The sequence below is a fragment of the Carassius auratus genome, chromosome 7, assembly GCF_003368295.1.
Source record: "Carassius auratus strain Wakin chromosome 7, ASM336829v1, whole genome shotgun sequence".
Classification (NCBI taxonomy): domain Eukaryota; kingdom Metazoa; phylum Chordata; class Actinopteri; order Cypriniformes; family Cyprinidae; genus Carassius; species Carassius auratus.
In genome coordinates, this window is record NC_039249.1 from 7153986 (window position 1) to 7180836 (window position 26851).

The 26851-nt window shown below is 35.5% G+C and overlaps 1 protein-coding gene across 3 annotated transcripts; it reads right to left on the minus strand.

The window, feature by feature from the left end:
- LOC113105692 (endophilin-A3-like) lies at positions 1 to 26286 on the minus strand. Of its 3 annotated transcripts, XM_026266926.1 has the most exons (11): positions 25899 to 26285; positions 5582 to 5650; positions 5420 to 5492; positions 4621 to 4764; positions 3797 to 3930; positions 3459 to 3617; positions 3239 to 3342; positions 2914 to 3038; positions 2053 to 2085; positions 1689 to 1757; positions 1 to 489 (listed from the first exon to the last, which is right to left on the minus strand). In XM_026266926.1, exons 1-11 carry the CDS (start codon positions 25941 to 25943, stop codon positions 284 to 286), a joined length of 1161 nt encoding a protein of 386 aa, XP_026122711.1. In that variant the 5' UTR covers positions 25944 to 26285; the 3' UTR covers positions 1 to 283. The 3 variants fall into 3 exon arrangements, with proteins under 3 accessions (XP_026122711.1, XP_026122713.1, XP_026122714.1); XM_026266928.1 differs by lacking the exon at positions 1689 to 1757 and having other exon boundaries at positions 25899 to 26286; XM_026266929.1 differs by lacking the exons at positions 1689 to 1757; positions 2053 to 2085.
- Between the last annotated feature and the right edge of the window lie 565 nt (positions 26287 to 26851).

A 26851-nucleotide genomic window follows, 5' to 3' on the forward strand; every position in this document is an offset into this window, starting at 1 on the left:
CATTAAAAATAAATGTATTGCATTTTAAAGATGTTTAGTTATTTTTTACTAAAGAACAAAGCAAAAACACTGATTAAAAATCCTTTTTTTGCAGTGTAAATTTCTAGATGTTGCACCATGATGCCTGGAAAACGTAATAAGATAAATAAATACTGAAATGTAAAAGGTTCAAAGTTGTCTGTGGTCAAACGCAAGGCTTTCATTGGTGAGAATGCAGCAGAGCATGTTGGGTGAGCGGACGGTTCAGACAGTCTGGTTTGGCGTGCGGTCAGTGACCCGGGGCTCATTGAGGCAGGGGCACTAGGACCTCGACGTAGTTTATGGGGAAGAAGCCTGATTCGCCGTTAATCATGCCTTCATACCAGTTCTCGTCAATCTGATTGGTGAGGATGATGATGTCGCCCTCTTTGAAGCCCAGCTCGCCCTCGTTCTCCGGCTCAAAGTCGTAGAGCGATCGACAGCAGGGCTGGTCCAAGTGTGACTCGCTCTCTGCAAAGAGGAGACACACATTTAAACATTTGTTAAAGGAATAGTTCACCCTTTCACTGAATCTGTCATTTGTACTTATTATGTTGATCCGAGCCCATATGCTGCTTTTTAAATTTTATGATCTTGTCCCACAATGTTCACAGTGACCACAGCTGTCAAACCTGTCATTTTAGTACCACTGATAAACTATAACAGTTTTTGTTATTATTTAGCATTAGATTAGATTTATATATATATATATATATATATATATATATATATATATATATATATATATATATATATATATATATATATATATATATATATATATATATATATATAATTTCTTTTACTTTTGGTGAGCATTTTGTCAAGATTTTTTTTCAATATAGTTTTTGGGTTTTCCTTTAGTTAATATACTACTATAGTTTTCTTAAAATTTCGAAATAGACTTTATTTTTATATTTATGTGTCATTTTTAAAGTTCAGGAATTTCGTGTTTTTGTCATTTTTATCCGTTTTTCTTAAGTTTTGGTTTTAGCTTATTTGGTTTTAGATATTTTAGTACTTCATGTTAAACCAGTGTCTTTATTTTTCTTTCTTTCTTTTTTTTTCAAGTAATGTATTTTTTATGGTTTAGGCCAAAAAAAAGCACTATAAAAGTATAAACATATTATAGTCTTATATACACTCAAGTCCTCCAAAGTTACATTATATTGCAGCTTTAAGCAAGAAATTTAACAATATTTTAGTTATTTTTACATTCAAGGCTCATTCACATTCAGTATATTACTTATAAAAAAGATATTCAGTATAATGCAATTAAAATGCATAAATATAATGCAGTAACCTAAATAAGTTACATACACTTTTTTACTATGTCAGTTTGAAATTGTAAAGATATTTTTAAAACAGAAAACAGGTCTGGAATCACTTGAGGGAGAGAAAATTGGGTTTGAAATGAAATATTTAACACCTGTGTGCTGAATTCAAACATCCAGTGAAACTAATGGAAAGAAAACAGCAGAGGGTTACTGAGAGGAAAGTAAATAAACTCAGTTTGAGAGCTGATGTGTGGGCAGATGAGATGAGTGGGTCCACATGAAATCTGTGAGCACAGATCTCCAACAAAAGCTCTAGATATTTCTGCAGAATTCAAATACTACAATCTCACATTCAGTGAGCGTCTAGGCCTGAAGCTACAGGATGATACTCACGTTTGCTATCACCATTGGAGCTCTCAGGCCATGATAGAGTCATGGGTGCTGTGTGTGTGAACTTATCAACTGAGAGCAAAAACACATGAGATCAAACATCAGAGACAAACGCATGAACATGACCACAAAAAAAAAACAACAACAACCATGTCATCCATAAATTACGGATCTGAATTGTCAGGTTGTTTGGTTTTGATTCTGATTCAATTATTTTGATCGTATTAACCTCTTTATGTTTTCCCAAAGCTTCTAGTTTTAAAGTCTTTTCAAGTCTGATTCCTATTTTGCATCATGTGACTGAAATACAAAAAGTCCGAACAGGTTAAAGTAATAAAATATTTCCATGATAAACATTAACACCTACTTTTTCCATTTACAGTGTGGTTGACTTGGATATCTGGAAAGGAATATGAATGAATATGTAAGAACACATGATGGTGGTGAAATATGTGAGCAACACACAATAAAAGCCATTCATGAAGCTCTAGTTTCTTAAAAAAATAAACGCACACACAAATAATGACAAGGCAGAAGGGAAAAAACACACAAAATGAAACAAAATAGACTGTATAGCATATGTTAATTAAATGTAATTTTTCCACCAGTTGATCGATGGAAAATAATAAATAGTGAAGTGAAAGTGACATTCAGCCAAGTATGGTGACCCATACTCAGAATTTGTGCTCTGCATTTAACCCATCCGAAATGCACACACACAGAGCAGTGAACACACACACACACTGTGAGCACACACCCGGAGCAGTGGGCAGCCATTTATGCTGCGGCGCCTGGGGAGCAGTTGGGGGTTCAGTGCCTTGCTCAAGGGCACCTAAGTCGTGGTATTGAAGGTGGAGAGAGAACTGTACATGCACTACCCCCACCCACAATTCCGTCCGGCCCGAGACTCAAACTCACAACCCTTCGATTGGGAGTCCGACACTCTAACCATTAGGCCACGACTTCCAATATATATTTGTATTGTTACTATTTCTATTTATTTTATAAGCACCGTGCTTGTATTATTTTATTAATAGATATACTGTAAGAAAATTCTCAGACCTCATATGGAATTTTATAGATAATTTAATAGAAAATAGGATCTTGAAAAAAATTTAATAACTAAAAGTTATGTCAAAATACAAAAAGAAAGATGAAAGATTCTGCATATGTTCTGCCTTCATGCTCAGACTGAAGCACACAGGTTGAGGTGTTTTCCTGTGGATACCTGTGCTTTTGACTGATGAGGTGTGGATAAGTCCATTGTGCTGCGTGTTTTCGACGGTCTCCAAACTGGACACGATCGACTTTGGCTTGAACTCTTTTTTGGGCCGACTGCTGGCAGTGGATATCCTGCAAGAGCAAAATATATATGCATATTAGCAAGAAGCCTGCATTTGTTATTGTTGACCATTTCATAACATATCTTCCAATTAAGACAGATCAACAGTAGGCTAGTTCATAAAATACACAGGGGGGGGAAACGAAGTGAACACTGACTAGGAATATGGGATGTTTTCAAGCTGATTTGCAGAATGAGTAGGTGAAGATACCTGCTCTGTAGTTTGCTGTCGAGCTGCTTCAGGATCTCCAAGGACTGTCGATGGTAATCCAGCCCTGCCTCGATCAGAGCTGATAACTGACTCACCTGCTCCACCTACAGGCACATGAAAGACATGACTTTTCACTGATCCCAGAACAGAAACAGAAACAATATATATATATATCACTCTTTAAAATAAATTAAATGTTCTCATTGGTAATTTTCCTTACATCGTTCTCCAAAAAGTAAAACATGCTCCTCTCAGCGAGTTCTTTGGATTCCTCAAACTTCTCCACAGCCTGTTTGATCTCCTCGTCGGGAATCTTGCCTTGACGTTTCTTCTTATAGTCAAAGTCTAACCGTCGACCCTCCAGTTTCTTCAGATGATGCTGTCAGGAAATCACATGAGATGTTATCATGTACTTCACTAACCTTAAACACAAACTAAAAACGGACAAACAGCTATCTGTAAATGACAGTGTCTGTTAATAGAGGGAATCAGGGACATAAAATGAACAATTATTTGTTCTTTATTTAATAATAAAATAATAACAAAACAGTGTTGTACCACAATCTCTTTGAGGTCTTTGTCTTGTAGAGTCTGAAGTGGGTCAATGAAGTTCTGTTTCACGTTGATATCAAGGGCATCTTTAATATCAGCCATCTGCTTCATGGCTTCACCGATGTCCACCAGCGCAGCTCCTGAGAAGATGAGGCAGACATTATATTTTGACTTTAATATAAAAATGATCAAACATTTAAATGTAGAGAGAGAGAGACAGAGAGAGAGAGAAATTGTGTCATATATATATATATATATATATATATATATATATATATATACTATGTCTTTTTACAAAAATAAATATATATTAAAATGTAATCAAAAAAAAATAACATTTTATTACATAATCACATTATAATGCCTTTTTGTGATAATATGATAATCCAGTGATTAAATACTTTACAAATGAAAGGTACTTATTTCATAATTTTTTATTTGCATTTAATTAACACAATCCACAGGGTATTGCAAAAAAAAAAAAAAAGCTACAAAATACCCCAAACAGTAAAACTGTTCTGATTTCAATTTCTAATCGGAGGATCCGCTTTGGAAACCACTGTAATATAACCAGCATGTGCTCATCAGTGTCTGGCATCAGCAAAGCACCACAAGGTGTCAGAGTTGTGTTCAAATGCTAGAAGTACAGCAATATTCCAGGAAACGTGTTTCACACTGCACAGTGTGCAAGACTGTGTGACTCAAAGAGAAACAGAGTTCTTGAGATCGACCAGCATTCCTTCGCGCTGTAGTGGGATTTCCGTAACCGTCTGCCTGTGGCTCATGTCTGTGCATGCATGTGCTTGACTGTTGGTATGTGCGGGCGTTACCGAAAGTGGACTCCTCCCCCAGTTCCCGTCCATATCGCAGCATGCAGTCTCCTAAAAGCCCTTCAGTCTGCGGATAGCCCGTCGTCTTCACCTGCCCTCTGATTTTAGACACCGTGTTCAGCATTCCCAGTTTGGCTCTTGATGCTGTCCGGATACACGACATACACTCGTGACCAAACCAGAAATCATCACACTGCACTCCAAACATGATTCACTGACTGAGAAATTACAGTAATTTAGAAGCAGCAGTGGAGGCAAGAGAGGCAGTATCTACTCAAAAAAAAAATTATACTGCATGAGAAAATAATCAACAACACACACAAAAAAAAAGCTATTTCAAAATACAAGATTAAATAGTGTTTAAATCAATTATATTGTGCAATAGTGATGAAGCTTCAAAGGGAGGTGAGTTTACTGTGTTCTCATTGAGTGAGATAATCATTTTAATGAGATAATGGTCAAAAATCATGTTTGAACAAGTCAGCCTAAATGGATTAAACTAGTGGTAATAATGGAAAAATCCTACCAACCCTTAAACAGTGGTATAATTATTTCAGTTTTAATAAATAGTACAGTAGTATAAGCATGCTACTGTATGTTATTCTAGCATTGTTCACATTTAAGTATAAGGCTAGTGTTTCACAAGACTTCAACCCTGTAATCAAACTAGAACTGGAAAGGCCTTGCCTCCTTATTTCAGAAGTCCACTGCACACAGCTGCTTAGTAGGTGGTGTTCATGATATTTCATGACTCAATGAAATCATAAGTGTTATGAATATGTGAGATCTGTGATCATACCAGGGTTTGGCTGAAGATATTCTGTGGTTTTCGTTATAAGTTCAAAAACAGACTTGTTGGTGACTTCTATTTTCTGTAGAGGTAGGAAAAGGTAAGAGTAAATATATTTGTCATATAAATCACATGTGAAGAGGGGCTTGTTTCTGCCGTTTTTTTCCTCACCCGCTCCATTTCCATGAAGTCTTCATCCAGCTTTGTCCCTTCTGCACCGCTTATCTTCTCACTCAATAACTAGAACGAGAGAGAGAGAGATATTAGATCAGAAACAGGAAACAGTGATATTAGGCAGGAAGAAATCGCATAATGTTTCCCTGTGTACACACTGGTGTGGGCGGAAGAAGAAAAACAAATCAATAAAAAGAGCCTCTGTCTTAGCTCATTGTAGAAATGATACCTGATGTCACAGGTCTGAATTTAGTTTTGTGTGTGTGTTGAAGCAGCAGTGATAAGATTATAAATAACACTGATATGTGTGACCCTGGAGTCTTAAGTCAATGGGGTATAGTTGTAGCAATAGCCCAAAATACATTATATGGGTCAAAATGATCTATTTTTCTTTTATGCCAAAAATCATTAGGACATTAAGTAAAGATCATGTTCCATGAAGGTACTTTGTACATTTCTTACCGTAAATATGTCAAAACTTTATTTTTGATTAGTTATATGCATTGCTAAGAACTTAATCTGGACAACTTTATAAATTATTTTCTCAATATTTCGATTTTTTTTAAACCTTATGACAGTTTTGTGGTCACATTTCATGATGCACATTTAATATTATTATCCTCATCATTTTCATTGAAAATCTAGTTTTACATTAGGCTACCTATTACAATATCAGCTAAAAATTATTACATTTATATTTAGTCATTTAGCAGATGCTTTTTAGTATTATTATTATAATTTATTATTATTATTATTATTTGCATATTAAATATAGCACCAAATCACTTTATTTGAAAATTTAAAAATGTTTCAAGAGCACATTTATTATTATTATTATTATTACTACTATTATTCTTTAAAATGTATTTCCACATCACTTATTATAATATCATCAAAAAAGAAACTAATAATAATAATAATAATGAACCCTTTAAGGGCACATTTATTGTAAGTATTATTACTGTTGTTATTATTATTGTCATTACTTTTCATTTCAATTATAAATTCACATCACTTTATTTTAAACAATTATTATACAAACCCGATTCCAAAAAAGTTGGGGCACTGTATATATTGTGAGTAAAAAAGAATGGAATAATTAAAAAATCACATAAAATTATATTTTATTTACAATAGAATATAGATAACATATCATATGTTGAAATTGAGACATTTTGAAATGTCATGCCAAATATTGGCTCATTTTGGATTTCATGAGAGCTACACATTCCAAAGAAGTTGGGACAGGTAGCAATAAGAGGCCAGAAAAGTTAAATGTAATCTGGAGGACCAATTTGCAACTTATTAGGTCAAATGGCAAAATTATTGGGTAAAAAAAGAGCCTCTCAGGGTGGCAGTGTCTGTCAGAAGTCAAGATGGGCACAGGATCACCAATTCCCCCAATGCTGCAGTGAAAAAAATTGGAGCAATATCAGAAAGGAGTTTCTCAAAAAAAAAACTGCAAAGTGTTTGAAGTTATCATCATCTACAGTGCATAATATCATCCAAAGATTCAGAGAATCTGGAACAATCTCTGTGCGTAAGGGTCAATGCCGGAAAACCATACTGGATGCCTGTGATCTTCAGCCCTTAGACGGCACTGCATCACATACAGGAATGCTACTGTAATGGAAATCACAACGTGGGCTCAGGAATACTTCCAGAAAACATTGTCTGTGAACACAATCCACCGTGCCATTCGCCGTTGCTGGCTAAAACTCTATATGTCAAAAAAGAAGCCATATCTAAACATGATCCAGAAGCATAGGCATTTTCCTCTGGGCCAAGGCTCATTTAAAATGGACTGTGGCAGAGTGGAAAACTGTTCTGTGGTCAGACGAATCAAATTTTTTAAAAGTTTTTTTTTGGAAAACTGTGACGCCATGTCATCCGGACTAAAGAGGACAAGGACACCCAAGTTGTTATAAGCGCTCAGTTCAGAAGCCTGCATCTCTGATGGTTTGGGGTTGCATGAGTGCATGTGGCATGGGCAGCTTACACATATGGAAATGCACCATCAATGCTGAAAGGTATATCCAAGTTCTAGAACAACATCTGATCCCATCCAGACGTCGTCTCTTTCAGGGAAGACCTTACATTTTCCAACATGACAATGCCAGACCACATACTGCATCAATTACAACATCATGGCTGTGTAGAAGAAGGATCCGGGGACTGAAATGGCCAGCCTGCAGTCCAGATCTTCACCCATAGAAAACATCTGGTGCATCATAAAGAGGAACATGCGACAAAGAAGACCTAAGACAGTTGAGCAAGCCTGTATTGGACAAGAATTGGACAACATTCCTGTTCCTAAACTTGAGCAACTTGTCTCCTCAGTCCCCAGAGGTATGCAAACTGTTATATAAAGAAGAAGGGATACCACACAGTGGTGAACTTGACCTTGTCCCAACTTTGTTGAGATGTGTTGATGCCATGAAATTTTAAATCAACTTATTTTTCCCTTAAAATGATCAATTTTTCTCAGTTAAACATTTGATATATCATCTATGTTATGTTCTGAATAAAACATTGACATTTGAAACTTCCACATCATTGCATTATGTTTTTATTCACAATTAATTTCTTTGGGAATCGGGTTTGTAATCTCAACTATTTATAAGTTATCAACCATAACAAGTACAAAAATGATTATTAGTTTATCTGTATTAGCCAGAATCTTAATATAATTTGTATTGTATTGTTACATAATTGGTGCACTAGACTGATTGTTGTGATTCAAGAAACTAGTTATAAGCACCACTAATAATCACTAAGAGGATTAACATATCTTGCATAACAAAACGAAAATTAGGTTGACATTTTTGCCATGCAGTTCAGTGAGAACATAAAAAAGTGAAAAAATATGACACAAAATTAATGTGCTGTACATATTTGTAAGGAAAACACATATTTTTGATAATTTTAATTTACCTCTCTTAAAGCAGGCTAATTTAGAGTCAAAACTTTTCAGAATGGTTCAAGCGTGCTGACATGATGTGCTTTAGTCTGCTGAAAATCCAAGTTATACTTCAAGAATGGTAAAAGCATCAGTAAAAAACGCCTTAACATAAAATGTTCTAATAAATCCAAATACATCCTGTCAGACTTTGAACCCAAATGTCAATGCTGCTCAATTATTGAAAAAAATGTAGTGAAATATAATATGAAACAAGAAAAAAATGATTCTAATCTTATAACATTGATTGTATCATGGAGCCAGGATGTTAGAGAGATCTATTACATCAGCTGAAAAGGAAATTTAATTACATTTTAATGATCCTCTTTGCACACTGACGGACTGCACAAAATAAAACTTATATTAAAAAAATGTTCCATTATGATTTCATGTTGACTTTAAGCCTATTTTTTCACTTAAATATCGGTCAGTTAACTTACTGAGAGGCTGCAATTATCTGTGTATAGCACTAAACCTGTTTTATTATATAAATCTGACTAGCCACCAACTAGATAATTATAAAAACGTGTAGTTTTTCCACACCTAACGCCCCAGTTGTCTAAGCTCAGAAGTTCATCTGTTTCCAAAATGGTAATTGGCTAAGCACCAATTGCAGCATGAAGTGCCCTACATTTATACTAACAGTCAGAATTCTGACCTACTTCTGGCTCTGGTTCATCAACACTGGCCCTGATGGATGCTGTTTGTTTACCGCACTGCTGTGCATGAGTGATGAAGGTGTGAGGTCAGAACATGGGTCAGAAGGTCTTTGTAAATCTGTCTCTCTCTCTATCGCTCTTTAATGCATGGGTGACTGCAGGCAGAGGTTGTTCAAACACCCACACGAAACACTCAAACTGATCAGAACACGCTTGTAATTACAAGACTGTCATTAGCAACATGATCAGCAGAAAGAGTTATGAATCATTCACAGGACTGAATCAGATCAGACGGCTCATTTACTTACTCACTGAAACACAGGTTATGATGTCTCAAAATGACCCAGATCACACTGACATATTCCAACAAAAAGGGGAGTGCTTCAAATATTCAGATCACGTACTTATTTTACCCCTACAAAAAAAGTTTGGCATGTTGGAAATAATGGAAACCAAGAAAGATGGCAAACTACCCTTCTAAAATCCATACACTAGATAGTAGAGTACATAGAGCATACTGTATATTAATCTCAATTATTGACGGTTTAGAATTTTATTTTACTTTTTTTCAGATTTCATCAGAATTAATGCACTTTGACATTGATTCAAATCAAGAGAATGTGAACTAGCAGAAAACCGCATAAATTACCAGATGAAAGAAAACAAGACTATATTACACTGTCATTAGAGAGAAATATAGCATATTTTCATAGCACCAGCTCTTTTCTCAGTGCAGAAAGAGTGCGTGTGGATTGTTGCCAGGTTGAGATGATTAACTAAAACACTGAGCAGAAGATGATGGGAAAAAAAGCTCTGATTGGTTGATTTAAACTCCTGACATCTGGTGACCGCAAACATGAAAGCTCTTGTAGTCATCTAGTCTAATAGTAAGAAACCCCCGGAAGCCAGTCAAAAACACTGCATATGCGATCCATCTAAAAGACTTAGCTATGAATCAAAGTGTTAAATAATCCTAGCTATTTTATTTTCCTAATTGATATTATTTATTTACCATCAAACGGTTAAGATTAACAACACCGACGGCAACAGATGTCATGAATGAAATGCAAATGTACTTCCTGACAGCAGGTGGCGCTTTTGGACAAGCAGAAATACAGCAGTTACTATTGTTACCACTATAGACAAAGCAGAGCTGTGCTTTTAACACTGTTTAATTAGGAATTATACAGATACAACATTAAAAAAAATGTAAATGAAACTTTTCTGGATAAAGTCGGTTCCCTTTCACTCACATTGTTTCCCCCTTTAAACTGGTAAGTACACTCCAACACTGTGCAGTGCTATGTGATGTCTGAAGTGAAATTAAATGATGACCTACTGCTACTTAAAGGCAGACAGTGGCCTTGGTCTCATAGCAGTTCCACAGACACTAAAAAATGCTCATTTCCTCTTCATGGACAAGCATTCGATTTACTGAGGAATGAACGAAGTGCCCTCTGTTTAAATGAGGAAGGAAATTGCAACACAAGTCCAGACAGTGATAACACACACTCCAGCAGGTTGCGCTTTTCCTTACAGACAAACATTGTGTTGTGGAACAAACGGCCAATTAAATCAAGGGCGCGCACATATTCAAAGCTGCAGACGATTGTTAGAGTCAACAAGTGAAAATCAAAGTTTTCTGTCTGTGAGGGTGGGAACTCACAGAAAGCACATGCAAACCAAACTCTAACCTAGACTCCAAAAAACACATGACAGATAGCAAAGCACTCGCTAATTAATAGCAACAGACAACAGCGTGACACCTTTTAAAACAGAGGATAAGAATAGAAAGAGTGAGAATGTCTTTCAAAGCAGCGATTGCTTTACTGTGATCTATCCAATTAGCAGCTACAGCAAACGACTCTGGTGACGTCAGCATGAACCAGTCAGTTTAAACCAGTGAGTTTAACAGCAGCACTTTAACAGATGATCACCAGGTCAAAACAGATCAACTTGCTAAAGACTGAAGGTGGAATAAATGTGTCCATGTTTTAGTATTTATGTCAGTCATCATGTTCAATCAACCATTTATTATCACCAAATAAACCTGGAACAATCACTACACAGTACACAGATTACCATATAATGTGTAAATAAATAGTCATAAAATATCATTAAATTTTTATCTTGTGTGTATAGATAGATAGATTTTGACACAAATTATTATATAAATTAAATTAGATTTTATTTTAATTATTTCATTAAATCAAAAATAAAAGTATATTATTTATTGATTATATGTATGTATGTATATATACATACACAGTATTGTAGTAATCTTTTTTACAGTGGTCTCTTATGGCTTCTGATGGGGTCATATAGGCAGCAAACACAAATGCAAAATGCACGAAGTGTAGACAGTGTGTCAGTCCACTGGGTAAACAGCTGGTGTGTCCACATAACCACTAACTTTCCCAACATTCAACCCAGAAATTAAAATCTCAGAAACCTCCTTAACTTCCCCTCTGAGAAAAAAGATGATGATACAGTTTACAAATCAGGAAGTTGATCTGAAATGATGTCTTCTGGAATGATTTAAGGATATGTGCTGTAACTCGATGATGTAAGATGTATTGAGACAAAAGATTTCTATTGAACATTATTTAGGAAGATAAAATGCACTCTTGTCTTTAACAGTAATTAAGTGATTCAGTAATATTGGGTAACATAAGGCCCCTTCCTTTGTGCAGCACACAACAGAATAAACCTCCTACACACTCAGAAACACACAGAACTGACATGCAAACCTACGCAAAAGGCAAACCGTGTACAGCACAATGCAATATGGTGCAACGAAACCATACAAATTAATATTTCATATTAATATAACAGCAATATTGTTGAAATACTTTTAAAGGTAAAAATTTAGCATCTACGTCTGAAAATTTACTCACCCTCATGTCATCAATCATGTAGATGAGTTTGTGTCTTCATCAGAACTGATCTGGAGAAATGTAGAATTACATTATTTGCTCATCAATGCAGTGAATGGGTGCCGTCAGAATGAGAGTCCAAACATCTGATAAAAACATCACGATAATCCACAAGTAATCCACACCACTCCAGTATTAAGAAACAAATCCATCATTAAGGTGTTTTTTGGACTGTTTCTGCTTGTGAATGGCACTTGGTCTGTGCATATTTCTCTCCTGATTCAGAAAAGATCACTTTTTCCACTGAAGAAAGCAAAATAATGTATTGAGAACTCGTAATTTAACCTATGGCAAAAATTGGAATTTAAAAACGTCCTAATTTACTTACATCACCTGTGTATTACTGTGATGTTTTTATCAGCTGTTTGGACTCTCATTCTGACGGCACCCATTCACTGCAGAGGATCCATTGTTGAACAAGTGATGAAATGCTACATTTCTCCAAATCTGTTCGGATGAAGAAACAAACTCGTCTTCATCTTGGATGACCTGAGACCGGGTACATTTTCAGCAAGTTGTCATTTCAGGGTGAACTATTGCTTTAAAACCAGTCATCTGTTCATATAGCAAAGGAAAAGACTAACATTTAAGACAGCTCTAAGAGACAGCTTTTTGTAAAATGTCACGTTGAAATTTGAAGTGGAAAACCCGATTGAGGTTAGCACAAAAAAAGAAAAATACTGTAGATCATAATCAGAGGAGTAAAGACAGACCTGCACATCTGAAATATATTTTTTTAGAAAACTCTAAGTTATTTTAATAAACTTAGAATAGATATAAGACTTAAACGTTGAACAAAGTCTTTGTTCAACTGCAAGGCCTTTGGTTTGCTCATCTCTGTTTTACTTTGTGGTGACCTTAGATATTTCACTGGCTGAGAATTAGATCTGTGTAACACAAAATAACATCAGCACAAACTGTTCCTGTTTAATAAAGCACAATAGATTTGACCTGAGCCTCAGAACTGTGTGTCACCGATGTTGGGCGGCAGTCTCACAACAGCAAGCGGATACAGAACAGATAATGCTCCTGATGTTTTTTCAGGCAGCACTACTGCTGTGTTCTTTATGTACGGCCATTACTCGCATCTCAAGAGTACAGGATGAAACCAAACGCACATCAAAGAGCCTAACATACAGTCGTGAGAGAACACAGGACATTTGCAGCCGTTTATGATGGATGATAATCTCAGACATCAAGAAAACATCATTCTAAACGTTATTATGTATTTATTTTAATGTGCTGCACATCATATTTCAGTTTTACCTGCCAAAACAGGCAAAAAATTAGATACAAATAATTATTTGCCATCACAGGAATAGATGACATTTAAAAATATATTAAAATAGAACAAAGTAATTACAATTTTATTTAATATTTTTATAAAATATACTATAATATACTATTTAATATACTATATATATAAATATAAAATTATTATATTTAATATATAATGTAAAATATTAAATAAAATTACTAAATGTATTCATATATAAAATATATTTGTACAAAATATATTTAAAATAAAATTACAAATTAAAAGTACCCCACCAAACGGGTTGTCAAATGCAGTTTTTTTTTCCTTACCAGTGGAATTCTAGTGGAGAACATGTGTAGATTTTTATAATGAGAATGACATGGTTTAAGAGAGCATGCTCTAAAAAACTAAGCATGAAAAATATCTAGAGGCCTGACAATTTTTGATACTAAATAACTTCACAGCTGGTGCCTCCATGAAATAAGGTTCTTACTTAAACAGGATACTCATGATCACATCGGTCTCTGTGGCTTCCTCGAACTCCACTCACTAGCAACCAACTAGGTCAGGCTAAATTTAACCATAACACACAAAAGAAATTAGCCTCACATGGCTGTATTATTGCTTGTGACTTACACCGCTCAATGGCAATATTTCACGAACCTTGAAGCAGAAGGACACTGCGATATGAATCAGATATAAAAAGAAAAAATATTTGAATGCATGATTAAAGTCAGCCTGATATGAAAACTGACCTTACATTTTTTAATCCACATTCCTTTGTTTAATCATGCACAAACACTGCAAGGAATTTCACAGAAACAAATGTTTGTCTGTGCAATCCTCCAACAAAATCTCATGCTCCACTTTAAAAACAACAACTTTTCAGACATTTTGGCTAACTTACAGGTTTCACAATCCAATTTAAACTTGAAAACTTGAATTTGAACAGCCACAACACTATTTTAAAATTATAATGAAATACAGCATATTTTTAGTGTGACTGACTGACCATCACTGACAAGGTACTGAAATAAAACCGCACAGGACTGAAATCAAACAATCAATGCATAATTAAACAAACAAACACATAAATAAATACATTTGGATTCATTCACTTTGGATACCTTTTAGTGCGGGCTGCTTCCATTTTCTAAGGAGTATTACTCAAGAGTATTTTGTATTATTATCAACATGTACTGTCATGTTGAATATTTTTAATGCACAAACTGTCAACACAAGATGGATTGGACTGTCAGTCAAGCTCTTTTTTAAAACTAAAAAAAAAAAAAAGCAGTACTATACCATTTCCCTATTTAATGCAGCATTACATAAAAAAAATGTGGTTATTTACTGCACAGACAATACATTTGAATCAGTTTGTATAAACAAAAGGCAGGTGTGTTTACAGTAGCATATTAATAATGTGTGCAATATGTGGTCTAGAAACCAAAAGGGAGAAAATAACCTGCAATATTCCTTTAATTCCTTGTTGACGTTTGTCAGTGAAGGAATGAAGCGAGCTTTGTAACCTGAGGCTGAGTTTCACTACAGTCCATTAGAAACACCAGGCTTGTAGGAGTCTAGCGGTGATAATGATGACTGAACACAGCTGTGTCTGTGATAATAACCGTCACTGAAGACGACAGCAAACCGTGACTCCATAACGGATCCAGTAGTGCTTTATTATCACTGCACATGATGAGAGACGAACAAAGAGTGTGAAATCAGCTTGACATCGGTGTAGCGAGGAAAACATCATCCTGACTCATTTACTAATAGCACGCTGCCTGGAGTCACATCTTACACTCAACGTCAAAAGGCACTCATGATCCATTATCAAGTGAAACTGGAAATCCAGCTCAAAAATGATAGAAGGTTATTTTATTTTGATGAAAGACAAACAAATATTTTCCTGTATAATAATGTGCACTGATGAATTCCTCATTTCGATTTCATGTTGAATTAGTGAATATGAATTTCTGCAATGCAACATTTCTGAGTGAATATTCAGCATTCAATATCGTCTTGTTGTGTCGTCCATTTGTTGTTCTTGTTAATTTAAACTAAACCTATTAAAAAACATTTTTGGTAATTCAAATAAATCTGAAATAAGATCAAATAAAAATATTACATTTAAAACTTAAATAAAAAAGCTTAATAAAAATAGCTAAAAATTCACTTTAAATTAAAATAAAATAATAGCTTATTACAATAAATTATATAATAGTATTTAAATACATTGTAAAAAGTGGTAACCTGCAATTATTACTTTATTACCATTTCTACCCAATTTAATCCATGGAATGAATTAATGTTGGTGTAAAGTAATGTGCATATGTTGGTATTATTTTTGACTTGAATAAAACCTTATTTTAAAATGTTACTTTTTTCAGTAGAATACCAAAATAACATTCATTTTAGAGGTAGATTACATTTTCTGAAAGTTTACAAATATACTTTTTATTTATGTGCACAGAACAATTGTTCTTAATAAGAATAAGACTAAGTAGATTATATATCTATTTTCAGTACTTTTAATAATGTCATCTTTAAAAGAACCAAATCCAAGGCAAAGTAGTGAATGAAGAAAACTGTACTTCAATGGACATGCAGGTCTGTACATCAAACATCTGAGAAAAGACAGTCACAGACTCAGTGTTCTCTCAGATGTATAACTTCCTGCAGGGTACTGGAGTAAAAATACAGCGGTTTGTGAAAGAGTTTCACAGCACGAGCGCTCTGACCTTCTTCCTCCCCAGAGAATAAAGACAATGCAGCATGATCAATGGAACAGCTCTGACCAATGAGACCCTTTCCTTCGCGGGTAAAAATCAACAAAACAATAAAAATAACAACAACAATGGTGTGTGTTTTTTTCATGGGTGGGATCGGTTTTCTATTCTAGCTTTTCAAGAATTGATTCATCAATGCAGTTTCAATAAAAGGTCACAAAAACAGGAATGCTCTACACAGACTCCTAAGTGTCACCCTTTCCAGAATAACATGCCAAATAGCTGGGACACACACAAGTACCAGAGATAATTGATCATGGAAACAGAATTGCGTGACTTGAATTTTGTTCAACTTGAAAACATTTCACACTCAAATCAACATGCAGCAAAAACTAGGGATGTGCACAGCTACACATTTTCATAATTGACTTCAAACTAGGCTATTGATTAAGATTGCAATGTTCTTGAAAAATCCTCTTATGGTCCTTTGATCAGAAATATAGTTAAAACTGAAATAGTATTACAATTCCTGTGATGATAAAGCTGAATTTTCAGCATGATTACCCCAGTATGCAGTGTCACATGATCCTTCAGAAATCATTATAATGCTGACTTCCTGCTCAAGAAACATTTTCTATTATCAATGTTGAATACGGCTTCATATTTTTTGTCAAAGCAGTGAAGCCTTTTTTTCAGGACTTTTCGACAAAGTTTAAAAGAACAGCATTTATTTGAAATGGAAATCTTGTGTAACATTATAAATGTCTAAACTGTCCCTTTTGATCAGTTTAATATGTCCTTGTTGAATAAAATTAATTTGAATTGAATTTTAAAAGAAATAAAATCTTACTGACTACAAAAGATGTGAAAGTAGTAAAACCTTTTACTGCACAAAACTATCAAAGCTCTCATGAGAAAGTCTCCAGTACTGTGGCACACAATGAACTTCAATGTAACCCAAGTAATTAGACTAATGGACTATTCTAGTGGTTACATGTAAAACATCCCATTCAAGAGATCAAAGCTGTATGGCTTTTTTTCTACTGCAACCTTTTACTCAAGCAAACATTTACTGGCAGACACACGGGAGCAAGTAACAAACCACAAAACAAAATTCTGTCTTATTATCTCTCTACAACACCTCATACATGCACCTGTGGATTTTTAGTATGCTAAAAAATAGACCATACTATCAGAATGTTAACACTCTTTCAGAGAAGCTGCATCTCCTTTTAAATGCAACAATGCTTAAAAAAATTAAATAAATGTATATTAAACAGTTAGTCCATTCCCAGTAACAAATATGCACATGCATGTCGAAAAGGCCTTGATGAAAGAAACAAAACTGAAACAAAAAAAAAAAAAAAAATGGAAAATGAATTTTGAGTACTTTGAGAACACAAAATAAACAACTGCCCCTTATTAACAAATCCAATCAAAACTCTGAACATGAGAAAATTGTGCCCTCTCTGAGGAAAGCCTGTTTTACTCTCTCAACCTTCACATCTGATGCCAAGACATTTCTTTCTACAAGCCAAAAACTTGAAATGAACCCATCTATCAGGTGCAGCACCTCGGGTGGGACGGGCTTTTAACATCACAGTTAATAGTCACTTAAACATCCTGCCTGGCAGAGCGAAACACCGTGAAGGCCTCTTCCCCCTCGCGTGGGAAAGTTCATACAACTGCCATCTGAGAGAGTGAAGTAACACTGGTTACATCAGAGGGCTTTTTTACATCACCAGGGTCTCCAAGACAAAGAGCAAAATGGACCATATTAAACTCTATATTTAAAAACTGCTTTTGTATAGTATATTATTTATCTACCTAGACAGACATAAATAGATAGATAGATAGATAGATAGATAGATAGATAGATAGACAGACAGACAGACAGACAGACAGACAGACAGACAGACAGACAGACAAAGGATGCTCATGAAATATATCCAATGGGAGTGGCAGCAACATTTCAACAATAGTGTTTCACATAAAGAATTAATATTACGTCTCTGTCCAATCAGAACTTCCTGAATGAGAGAGGACGGGAAGACAAGAAACACGCTCCCACGACTGGAACATCCTGCCTTATTTTCACACGGACAACTTTTCAATCTTAACACGTAATCATTGTGCCAAAACAAAACTTTTTTGAATGTAACAGCTACAGTACAATCAGACAATAAAGAAAAGCTATGACATATTTATGACTTGATTGATTGTCCTCACATCAATAGTTGCATATGCAAATAAATTACCCCAAAATTAAAGGGTTATTACTTAACAGAACTTGACTGACACTTTCAAGCTTCACAAAAGGTACAAAAACACCATAAAATATCATAAACTTTGTTGTGTTCTGGATTCAAAGCATTGAAAAAACACACTGAAAAAAAGTCTGTTGCACAACAGTTTATGGAAGATAACATTTGGAAAGTAAAGTAAAAGCACTTCAGAATCCATCAGTCTATGCACTAATCCAAAAATGCAAAATGAGATTCAGTCCGCAGTTTTAAAAAAGTCTTATCACTCGTGATGATACCAGACTGAAGAGCTGAAGACAGAGCAGAAAACAGACTGCGGATTTAAGTGGTTTACATTCCTTGGTGCACTAGAATAACTCTAGTAGCGTCTGCTCCCAGCCATCTGCAGTAAAACCATTACTGTGCCAGATGACCGTGGGAGCACTCGCTAATGTGAGTAATAAAGAGAGATCAGCCTCGTCATAGTGATGTTCCTCTCCAGGAGTGGGTGCTCGGATCGATACTCAATCAATAATACATGTGGCTGGAAGTGACCTGAAGTCTTGTGTACACACATCTTCCGGTTAGTCTCATTTCTGTGAAGAGGAACTGCTGTTTTCGCATAAATCGCACATCTGTGTTCTCTGCATAGCATGAGGCCCTGATTTTACAGTCGGTTTCTGATTTAATTTGTGCTGAAAATATATTAATGCTTCAACACTACTATTTGTAATTTGCAGTTTAGTTTTTGCATTAATGCTGGAGAAAATGCTCTAGAAACATACAGCTGTAATATTTCTGCTCAGTCCGTTTTCAATGCCAAATAAATACATTTTCATACATTTTTCTTTTAAACACTACTTTAAAAATAGTGCATGCCAAAATAACCATGAAAAGGCTATTACACACCATTAAGCCCAAAGAATACTTTAAAGTTAACAAGGATTAAGCATTTGTCGAGCACCTGTTCATTCTTGCTATCAGATAGAGTATTAAAAAAAAGAAAAGAAAAAAAAAAGATACTTGGGCTTTAGGCTTGAACCGTTCAAACTGGCAGTAGCAATGCCATTTTCATGGGTTAAATTTCAGGAAATACATGCACGTACAACCTTGAATTTGCTCTAGATAAAAGTATCTGCAAAATACATAGCATAAAGCATAAAGAAACAGCCACAACCTTTTTTTGTCAAATCTGTTCCAAACTGAGAAATGAACCTTCAACAAAACATTGGAATGAACTACAATCAAACTGTTACAGTATATTATGCATAATAATACAAGAATTGGACAAAATAATATGAACAGCTGAAATATAGGCAAAATAATTAAGGTGATTTACCACCATTAGCCTTTAATTCAGTTTCTAACCTTTTCTGAACAGATTCATACAACTTCTGAATAATCTCCAGTGGACTGTTGTCTATCAAAACATCTGCCAGTTGCTTCAGATGTTGAAGGAGGAAATCTGCTTCTCATTCTTCTGTCCAAAACTATCCACAGTGGTTTCCAACTGACCAGGAATTATGACACCATCTTGTTTTGCATTTTACCACTAGTGTTTGTAATGAACGATTAAACAGTTGCAGCTCTTTCATGATGTTGGCTTGGTGATGTTTTTTTTTTTGTGGAAACAGGGTCTACAAAGTAAAGAGAGTATGGAGGTTTGCTGACACTTTTTTGCAGTATTTCTCTGTTGTCTGGACACAGTAATTCTTAAAGTTTGAAGGTCATTATCAGGTTTCCACCCACTATTGTTCTTTACTGATAAAGTCTTGCCATGCTTTGTGTCCGCAGTCATAATTGCAAACACTGGTGTTCAACACTACTGAACACAATTTATATTACACTTATATAAAACCCAGAGAAAACAGACAACTAAAAGATAAATAGACAATAACAACATTTGTTTTGACACTGTGGCATGCACAAATTGCATTAACTCCAATAATAATTGGTGTTCATAACCCTGCATGTATATTGTACCAACATCCTTCTATACTGGGTCTGGAACTTTGAATCACATTTTTTTGTATAATACCTGCATGTGTACATGAGAATTGTTTCCTTAATCGGTTACAAAAAATAATAAAAAGAAACGTACACCTACAGTACAGTACAGTAACTTGTATGTACAACAGCAATGAATCATTTCGCCATGTTCACATAACTCTTGCTCTCACACACACCTAGTTCTGATCCATGTTGACATCTGGTTACTAAGTTACTCTGATCCTGGCGTGCTGCTTATGTGGGAAAATCCCAACTAAAACTATTCATTCTAGAGGGTGCAGTTGAGCTTTCCTGCGCAATCTTGGTCTTAAAAAGAGCAACTGACACTTGATGCATTTCATTCACACAGTGATTTGTTGCATACAGTGAGAATAGAGCCTTTGGGAAAATAGGACAAGATTATAAACAAGCTCTTGCCTGCCCTGCTCTTATCAGCCATACAAATATGTGTAAACAATGATGTCAACTAATGACAAGAGAACTTTGGATTAGAAATAGACTATTGTGGATGCCTATGAATGCAGGGAACAAAAACTGTAATAACCTACATGGATGCTCTTGCATTTCTACTATCAAAAAACCTGTGGGTGGTTGAAATGTGCTGCTTCCACTCCATTTTCAATAATGTGTTCATAACCAGCAGAATTGTTGTATATGAGCAGCAAGTGTGCAAACAGACTGTATACTAGAATAAGAAGATGTCATATCTATTTGATCATCCCAATCAGATTAAATTTAAGTCTAATAAGTGAACTATATTTGATATACCAACAGCTTTCCATATATATATGGGTTAAGGAACAGTTCACCTAAAAATGAAGAGTGGATTACTTGTAAATTGTTGTGCTGTTTTTATCAGCTGTTTCGACTCATTATGACGGCACCCATTCATGCATGCTGTATACCTGCATCACTGCATTAAAAGTCATTTTAAATGCACCATATAAATTTAAATGTATACATAAATAACAGCAATGTGAATGCAACAGCTACTGATGCCTTTGTAGAAATGGACTATACAAGGTCAGCTGTGATTTATTTAACTAGTGAAAGTGTCCAAATATTGAGGGTTCCTCTTTTAAAGTGAGTATTTAGCTCAACCATGTGATCTCATGACTTGACTCAGTGTAAAATAACAGTCCGATTAGTCTTACTCATGAAATCTTAAATGCTCATTTAAAATACACTTTATATATGTCAGTTTAAATGAAAATAAGTTGTAAAATTAGTAAAAAATAAAAATAATAATAATATTTGCCTTAGGGTCCATGGAAATGTCAACAGAGCAATTTGAACCACTGCAGCAGGAAACAAAACATTATTGTTGAGCCATTTAGACAGACAATGGAAAATATCCACCAAAACACAAGCATACATATATTTTTAAACTAACTGCCGACCTTCTAGTGGGCACAGCATGGGGTTTCAAAACAATAAAAAATGAAAAACAAATGCCAAACTAGGATATAGGCTTTGGTGAGGCAACATATAAAAAAAATATTAATAGCCTATATGATATATGTGAGATTATAAAAATCTATTTCTTTTTTTATTCAATCTGACTGGAATTACTATTATATAGTTTATGGGATGATATTATTTTTATGGCCTTAATTTGTGGAAAGGTCCTTTAAAACCCACAGAACCCATACCACACATGTGAAAATCATCACAATATGACTTTTTTAATGCTAAAACATAAAATTAGCAGCCAAAAATGAATGACCTGAGCCATATAGAAACCAGAAAGTTAAAGAGAAATCAACATTTTAAAAATCCCTCATAATAACAACTTAGAAACTGCATAGCAACACCCTGGAAATCAATTTCAATTTCAACTTTAGCAACATGCCTATGAGTTTCACACAAACAAGCCTTCTTCAGAACATGTAAAACAAATCAGTTGTGTTATGTTATGTAATCCTAATCTGATTCCTTGGTCTCAGCTTTTCATGCCATACACTGTAGATTTCAGATCAAGTAGGGCTAATTATTCACTATGCAGATTGTGAAGAGTTGTGCATTAAATCTTGTTTTACAGTCTCTGATGACTGCAGTTGTAAAATGACAGGAATTACAGTAAACTATCAGACCACTATAATTTGAAGTGTACAGCTGAAGCTTCATCATTAAAGCGTAATGATGCAGAACCACCTACTACCTAAGATAGGGCAAAACATTAATCAGGTAAAGAGTGATTTGACAGTTCTCCCAAACAAACCCATCCTGCACTTCCACTGAATGTCTTAATTCAAAGAAGAGGATGTTAAACTCTAAGCAGCCAAACAAAGGCAGCTGCTAACACAGAAATGAAACTGTAGAACAATTACAGTATGAATGTGCCTACTGTGGTACAGCTGTTAAACCAGGATTTCTCTGCCAAAACAGATGGGCATCATTCATTAACTGTACAACATTAAGTGATGGCATTTTGTATTATGTGTTTTGCCTATAATAAAAATACCACTTAAAATGTAAACAGTATTTGCATAATGGTAATTATTCAAGTTGCAAAGAAACTGCAATGGTGACTATTTTTAATTCCATATTGTGATGTACATCTAATAATAATGGATTATTGAACAAAAAAATTAGAATGGGGACTATGCAGTGGTTTTTAAATGGATTTTGTGTAATGCCACATCTCAACTGTTGTTTTGTTCATTTTCATCTCTTTGTTTGCAGATTGTTGATCCAATTGTTACTACTCACAAAACAAAAACTAGGTTTAATGTTCAACGGAAAATCACAATAATAAAATTAGAAAAGCAAATGGGAATTGTTCCTGCAAGGTTCTCTCACAGTTATGAACAGACGTTCTTCCAGTAATGTTAATAAAATGTTTATTCACAGTTATCTGATCTTTAATAATGTTCTCAAAATGTTAGCACAAAAGCATTATTTATATCGTCTATGGAATGTTTTATGTCTGCAATGCTTCGTCTTGCATTGTTATTACTTTCAGAATGTTCCGAGCACATTCAAAAGTAACGTTCCCGGAATGTCTGCAAAATTCTAAAATGGAATGTTCCAGAGAACTTTCAAAAATAAAGTTTTCATAACTTAAAGGGATAGTTGACCCAAAAATGAAAATGTGATGTTTATCTGCTTACCCCCAGGGCATCTAAGATGTGGCCAGGTGACTTTGTTACTTCAGTAGAACTCAAACAGAGATTTTTAACACAAACCGTTACAGTATGTCAGTCTTATAATGGAGGTAGATGGGAAACACCAAAGCCAAACATACAAAAAAAAAAAAAAAAAAACATACACAAACAAAACCAGATTAAACCCTGCGGCTCGTGATAATACAATGATGTGTAAAGACACAAAACGATCCATCTGTGCAAGAAACGGAATGTATTTATATCGTTTTTTACCTCTGATTCACTGCAATGTCCGAACTGTTATAACTGTCCTGAGCGTGTTCTCAAACAGCAGGCGCGTGAGGCATCTTTTTCTTGCTTTATGGTGGATCGCAGACTTGCATTACCGCCACCTATCTCTCAAGTGGACCAATGACACTCCTAATTGAGATTGTAAATAGTGTCAATGGTCCATTTGAGGGATAGGTGGCGGTAATGCACTTATAAGTCTGCTGCCTGCTGATTGATAACACACTCAGGAGGATGCGCTCAGGACAGTTATAACAGTTCAGACTAGGGCTGCACGATGTATTGTTTAAGCATCAATATCGCGATGTACAAATCCACGATAGTCACATCGCAGTCACATCCGTTTTTAATTCGGCTCCCATGTTAACAGGTTAGAGCTTGCAGACTGCCTGCATGAGACGCGCGTCTCAGGCACGGCTCAAGCCGCGCGGAAAACACGTGCAAGCTAGAAATAGAGCCGACGCTTATTTATATTGCACCTGTCACCGGGAGAGAGAGAGAGAGCCCGCATGCGAGAGAGCGCTCGCGCAAAGCGAGCCCCGGCCGCACGCTCAATGTCTTCAAACAACACGAGCGCTGTCTTGCTCTCTCTCCCTTGCGCATATTAATCAATTGACACGATGGTGTCGATGTTTAAATCATTTAAAATGGGAATGTAAGTGTGCTCACCCCATTTTTGTTTGTAAGAAAAAAAATGTATTTCATATCGCAATATATATCGCAGAAAAATATAATATCGCAATGTAAATTTTTCCCAATATCGTGCAGCCCTAGTTCAGACATTGTGTGAATTAGAGGTAAAAAAAAAACTTTATAAAACTGTTATATTTCTTGCACAGACTGATTGTTTTGTTCTTTACACATCAATGTGTCATCACGAGCCTGCAGGGTTTCATTTGGATTTGTTTGTGAAAGTTTTGTTTGTTTGTTTTTAGGGGTGCCGTTGTTAACTGAGAAGCTGCGCAAATCCACTTCATTTTCAGCATTTTTTGGGGCATCTTCTCAGTTAACAACGGCTCTGTGTAGTAACAGCTGCTCTATGTGAAATCACGCACCTGATGGAATTTACCGTTGATTAGAGAACCGGCTTTACTGACGAGATGCGCATTAACGATTGGCCGATCGTGATCGGCGCACCCCTATCTGTTTTTATTGTCTGTTTTAGCTGTGATTCCCATTCACGTACATTATAAGACTGACAGACTGCATCGGTTTGTGTTAAAAATCTCTGTTTGAGTTCTACTGAAGAAATAAAGTCACCTACATCTTGGATGTCCTGGGGGTAAGCAGGTAAACATCACATTTTCATTTTTGGGTCAACTATCCCTTAAGCGTTCTTGAGACATATTTTGTTAGCTGGAAGGCATCTTATAACTCACATCAGAACAAGTGATAACGAAAAACACAACAATTACAGTTATAATAGATATTTACAATAAAATGGTACTATTGATTAATATAACTAGTATGAAGGAATCACCACTAGCATGTACTGAATAAATCCTAGAAACTCAATGAATAAATATCGTAATTAAAAACTAGTAACACATTAATAAACATCACAAGTTTTTTGGGAATAAACGTCAAAATGGTTTGCCATAGACTGCCTGGTCACGCGTGAGATCATAACAATACCGTTATCTAAAAAAATAATTACATCATCACGCAACATAAGTCGTGATAACACCTCCATATTTCAGTTCCAGGGCATCCTCGATAGCAGATGATGATTATGATTACTATAATAATGCACATACATCAATGCATGATTACAATTACCAGTTTACAATTACAATTACAATTTTAAGCAGGCCTCACAACAGCTAGCTGAGGGGGGATTTGCAACATTTAAATAAAAAACGCTTGATTACGTCACAGTGAGCGGAGAATTATGAACAAAAGCGCTGATACAAATGTAACAAAGTTGACACAAATACTGACATGAGAAGTAAAGCGGCTCTGCGGCGTTTCTGCCGCTCTGACGGGCCTCTAGAAACACAGAAACCAATCAGACAGCTTCAGTTAAACAACACACGAGCGCTTTCTCCACATCCACCTGTTAAGACCCTCAGAACTTGGGTCTTATAAGATGAACAGTGTAACGCGGGCGTCTCCTTACCTGACTCGCTTTGTGCAGCTGCTTCTTAAACCCCGCCACAGACATCCTTCAAATAAGACGAAACGCGAAATGAGATGAAAAAAGGAAATATTCAGGAGGCAGAAACGTTGATTTAATCCTTTAAAGGAGCACAAGACCCTATATATGAAACGCTTTCGGTTTATTTCACCGCCGCTGGGAAAAGGACCTGCATTTCGCGGTGGGTTTTTTTCCCCACACTGACAAGTGCTGGTCGGTTATGTTTGATCTGAGGATTGTGATTGGCCCAGAGCCGCATACGTCACCGCAGCATCTCGGAGAACCCCTTTACGAACAAAAACACTATATATCAAAGCTTGTCACAAATATAGGAGAAAGGTTCAGCTGCAAAGCAGAGTAAGCGCTCGAGCAGCCATCCGGGAAATAACTCTCCAGAGCATTCTTTCAGCATTTCAATACAGCAGATTACTGTGTAAATATTTGCGGTATTGCAAGGAGCTGAGAAGAGTCAGCCAGATGTATGTTTGTGTGAAACTGCGTGATTTAGTGTGCTCGGTATTAACAGCCATCCGCTGCCTCCTAGTGGCACTTCATGAACCGTACAAAGAGAACACAGTGTCTGTATGTAAATGTCTAGTGAAAATCAGTCGAATTAGTCAGCAATTAATCAGTATTCTGCTACATTTTTTTTGAAATGCCTAAATTAGACTTGAGAATAAATCTTAACTTTTCATTTGCAGGAAATTACTGTTGTTCCATTTTGCGTTAGTACAAGCTATGGGGAACTGTATAGGCATCCTATTTGTTTGCTTAAATTACTTTCCTATATGCCTCTGACTGCGCAATTGGTTTGGTATTTTAGTCTTTAAGATTATTTTTGACCTACATAATGTTTCTGAGCAAACAAACTCAATGTCAGTGTTGCATTTGGATGTCATTTGAATACTAAGTCAGAATAGATGTTTGCTGTGAAT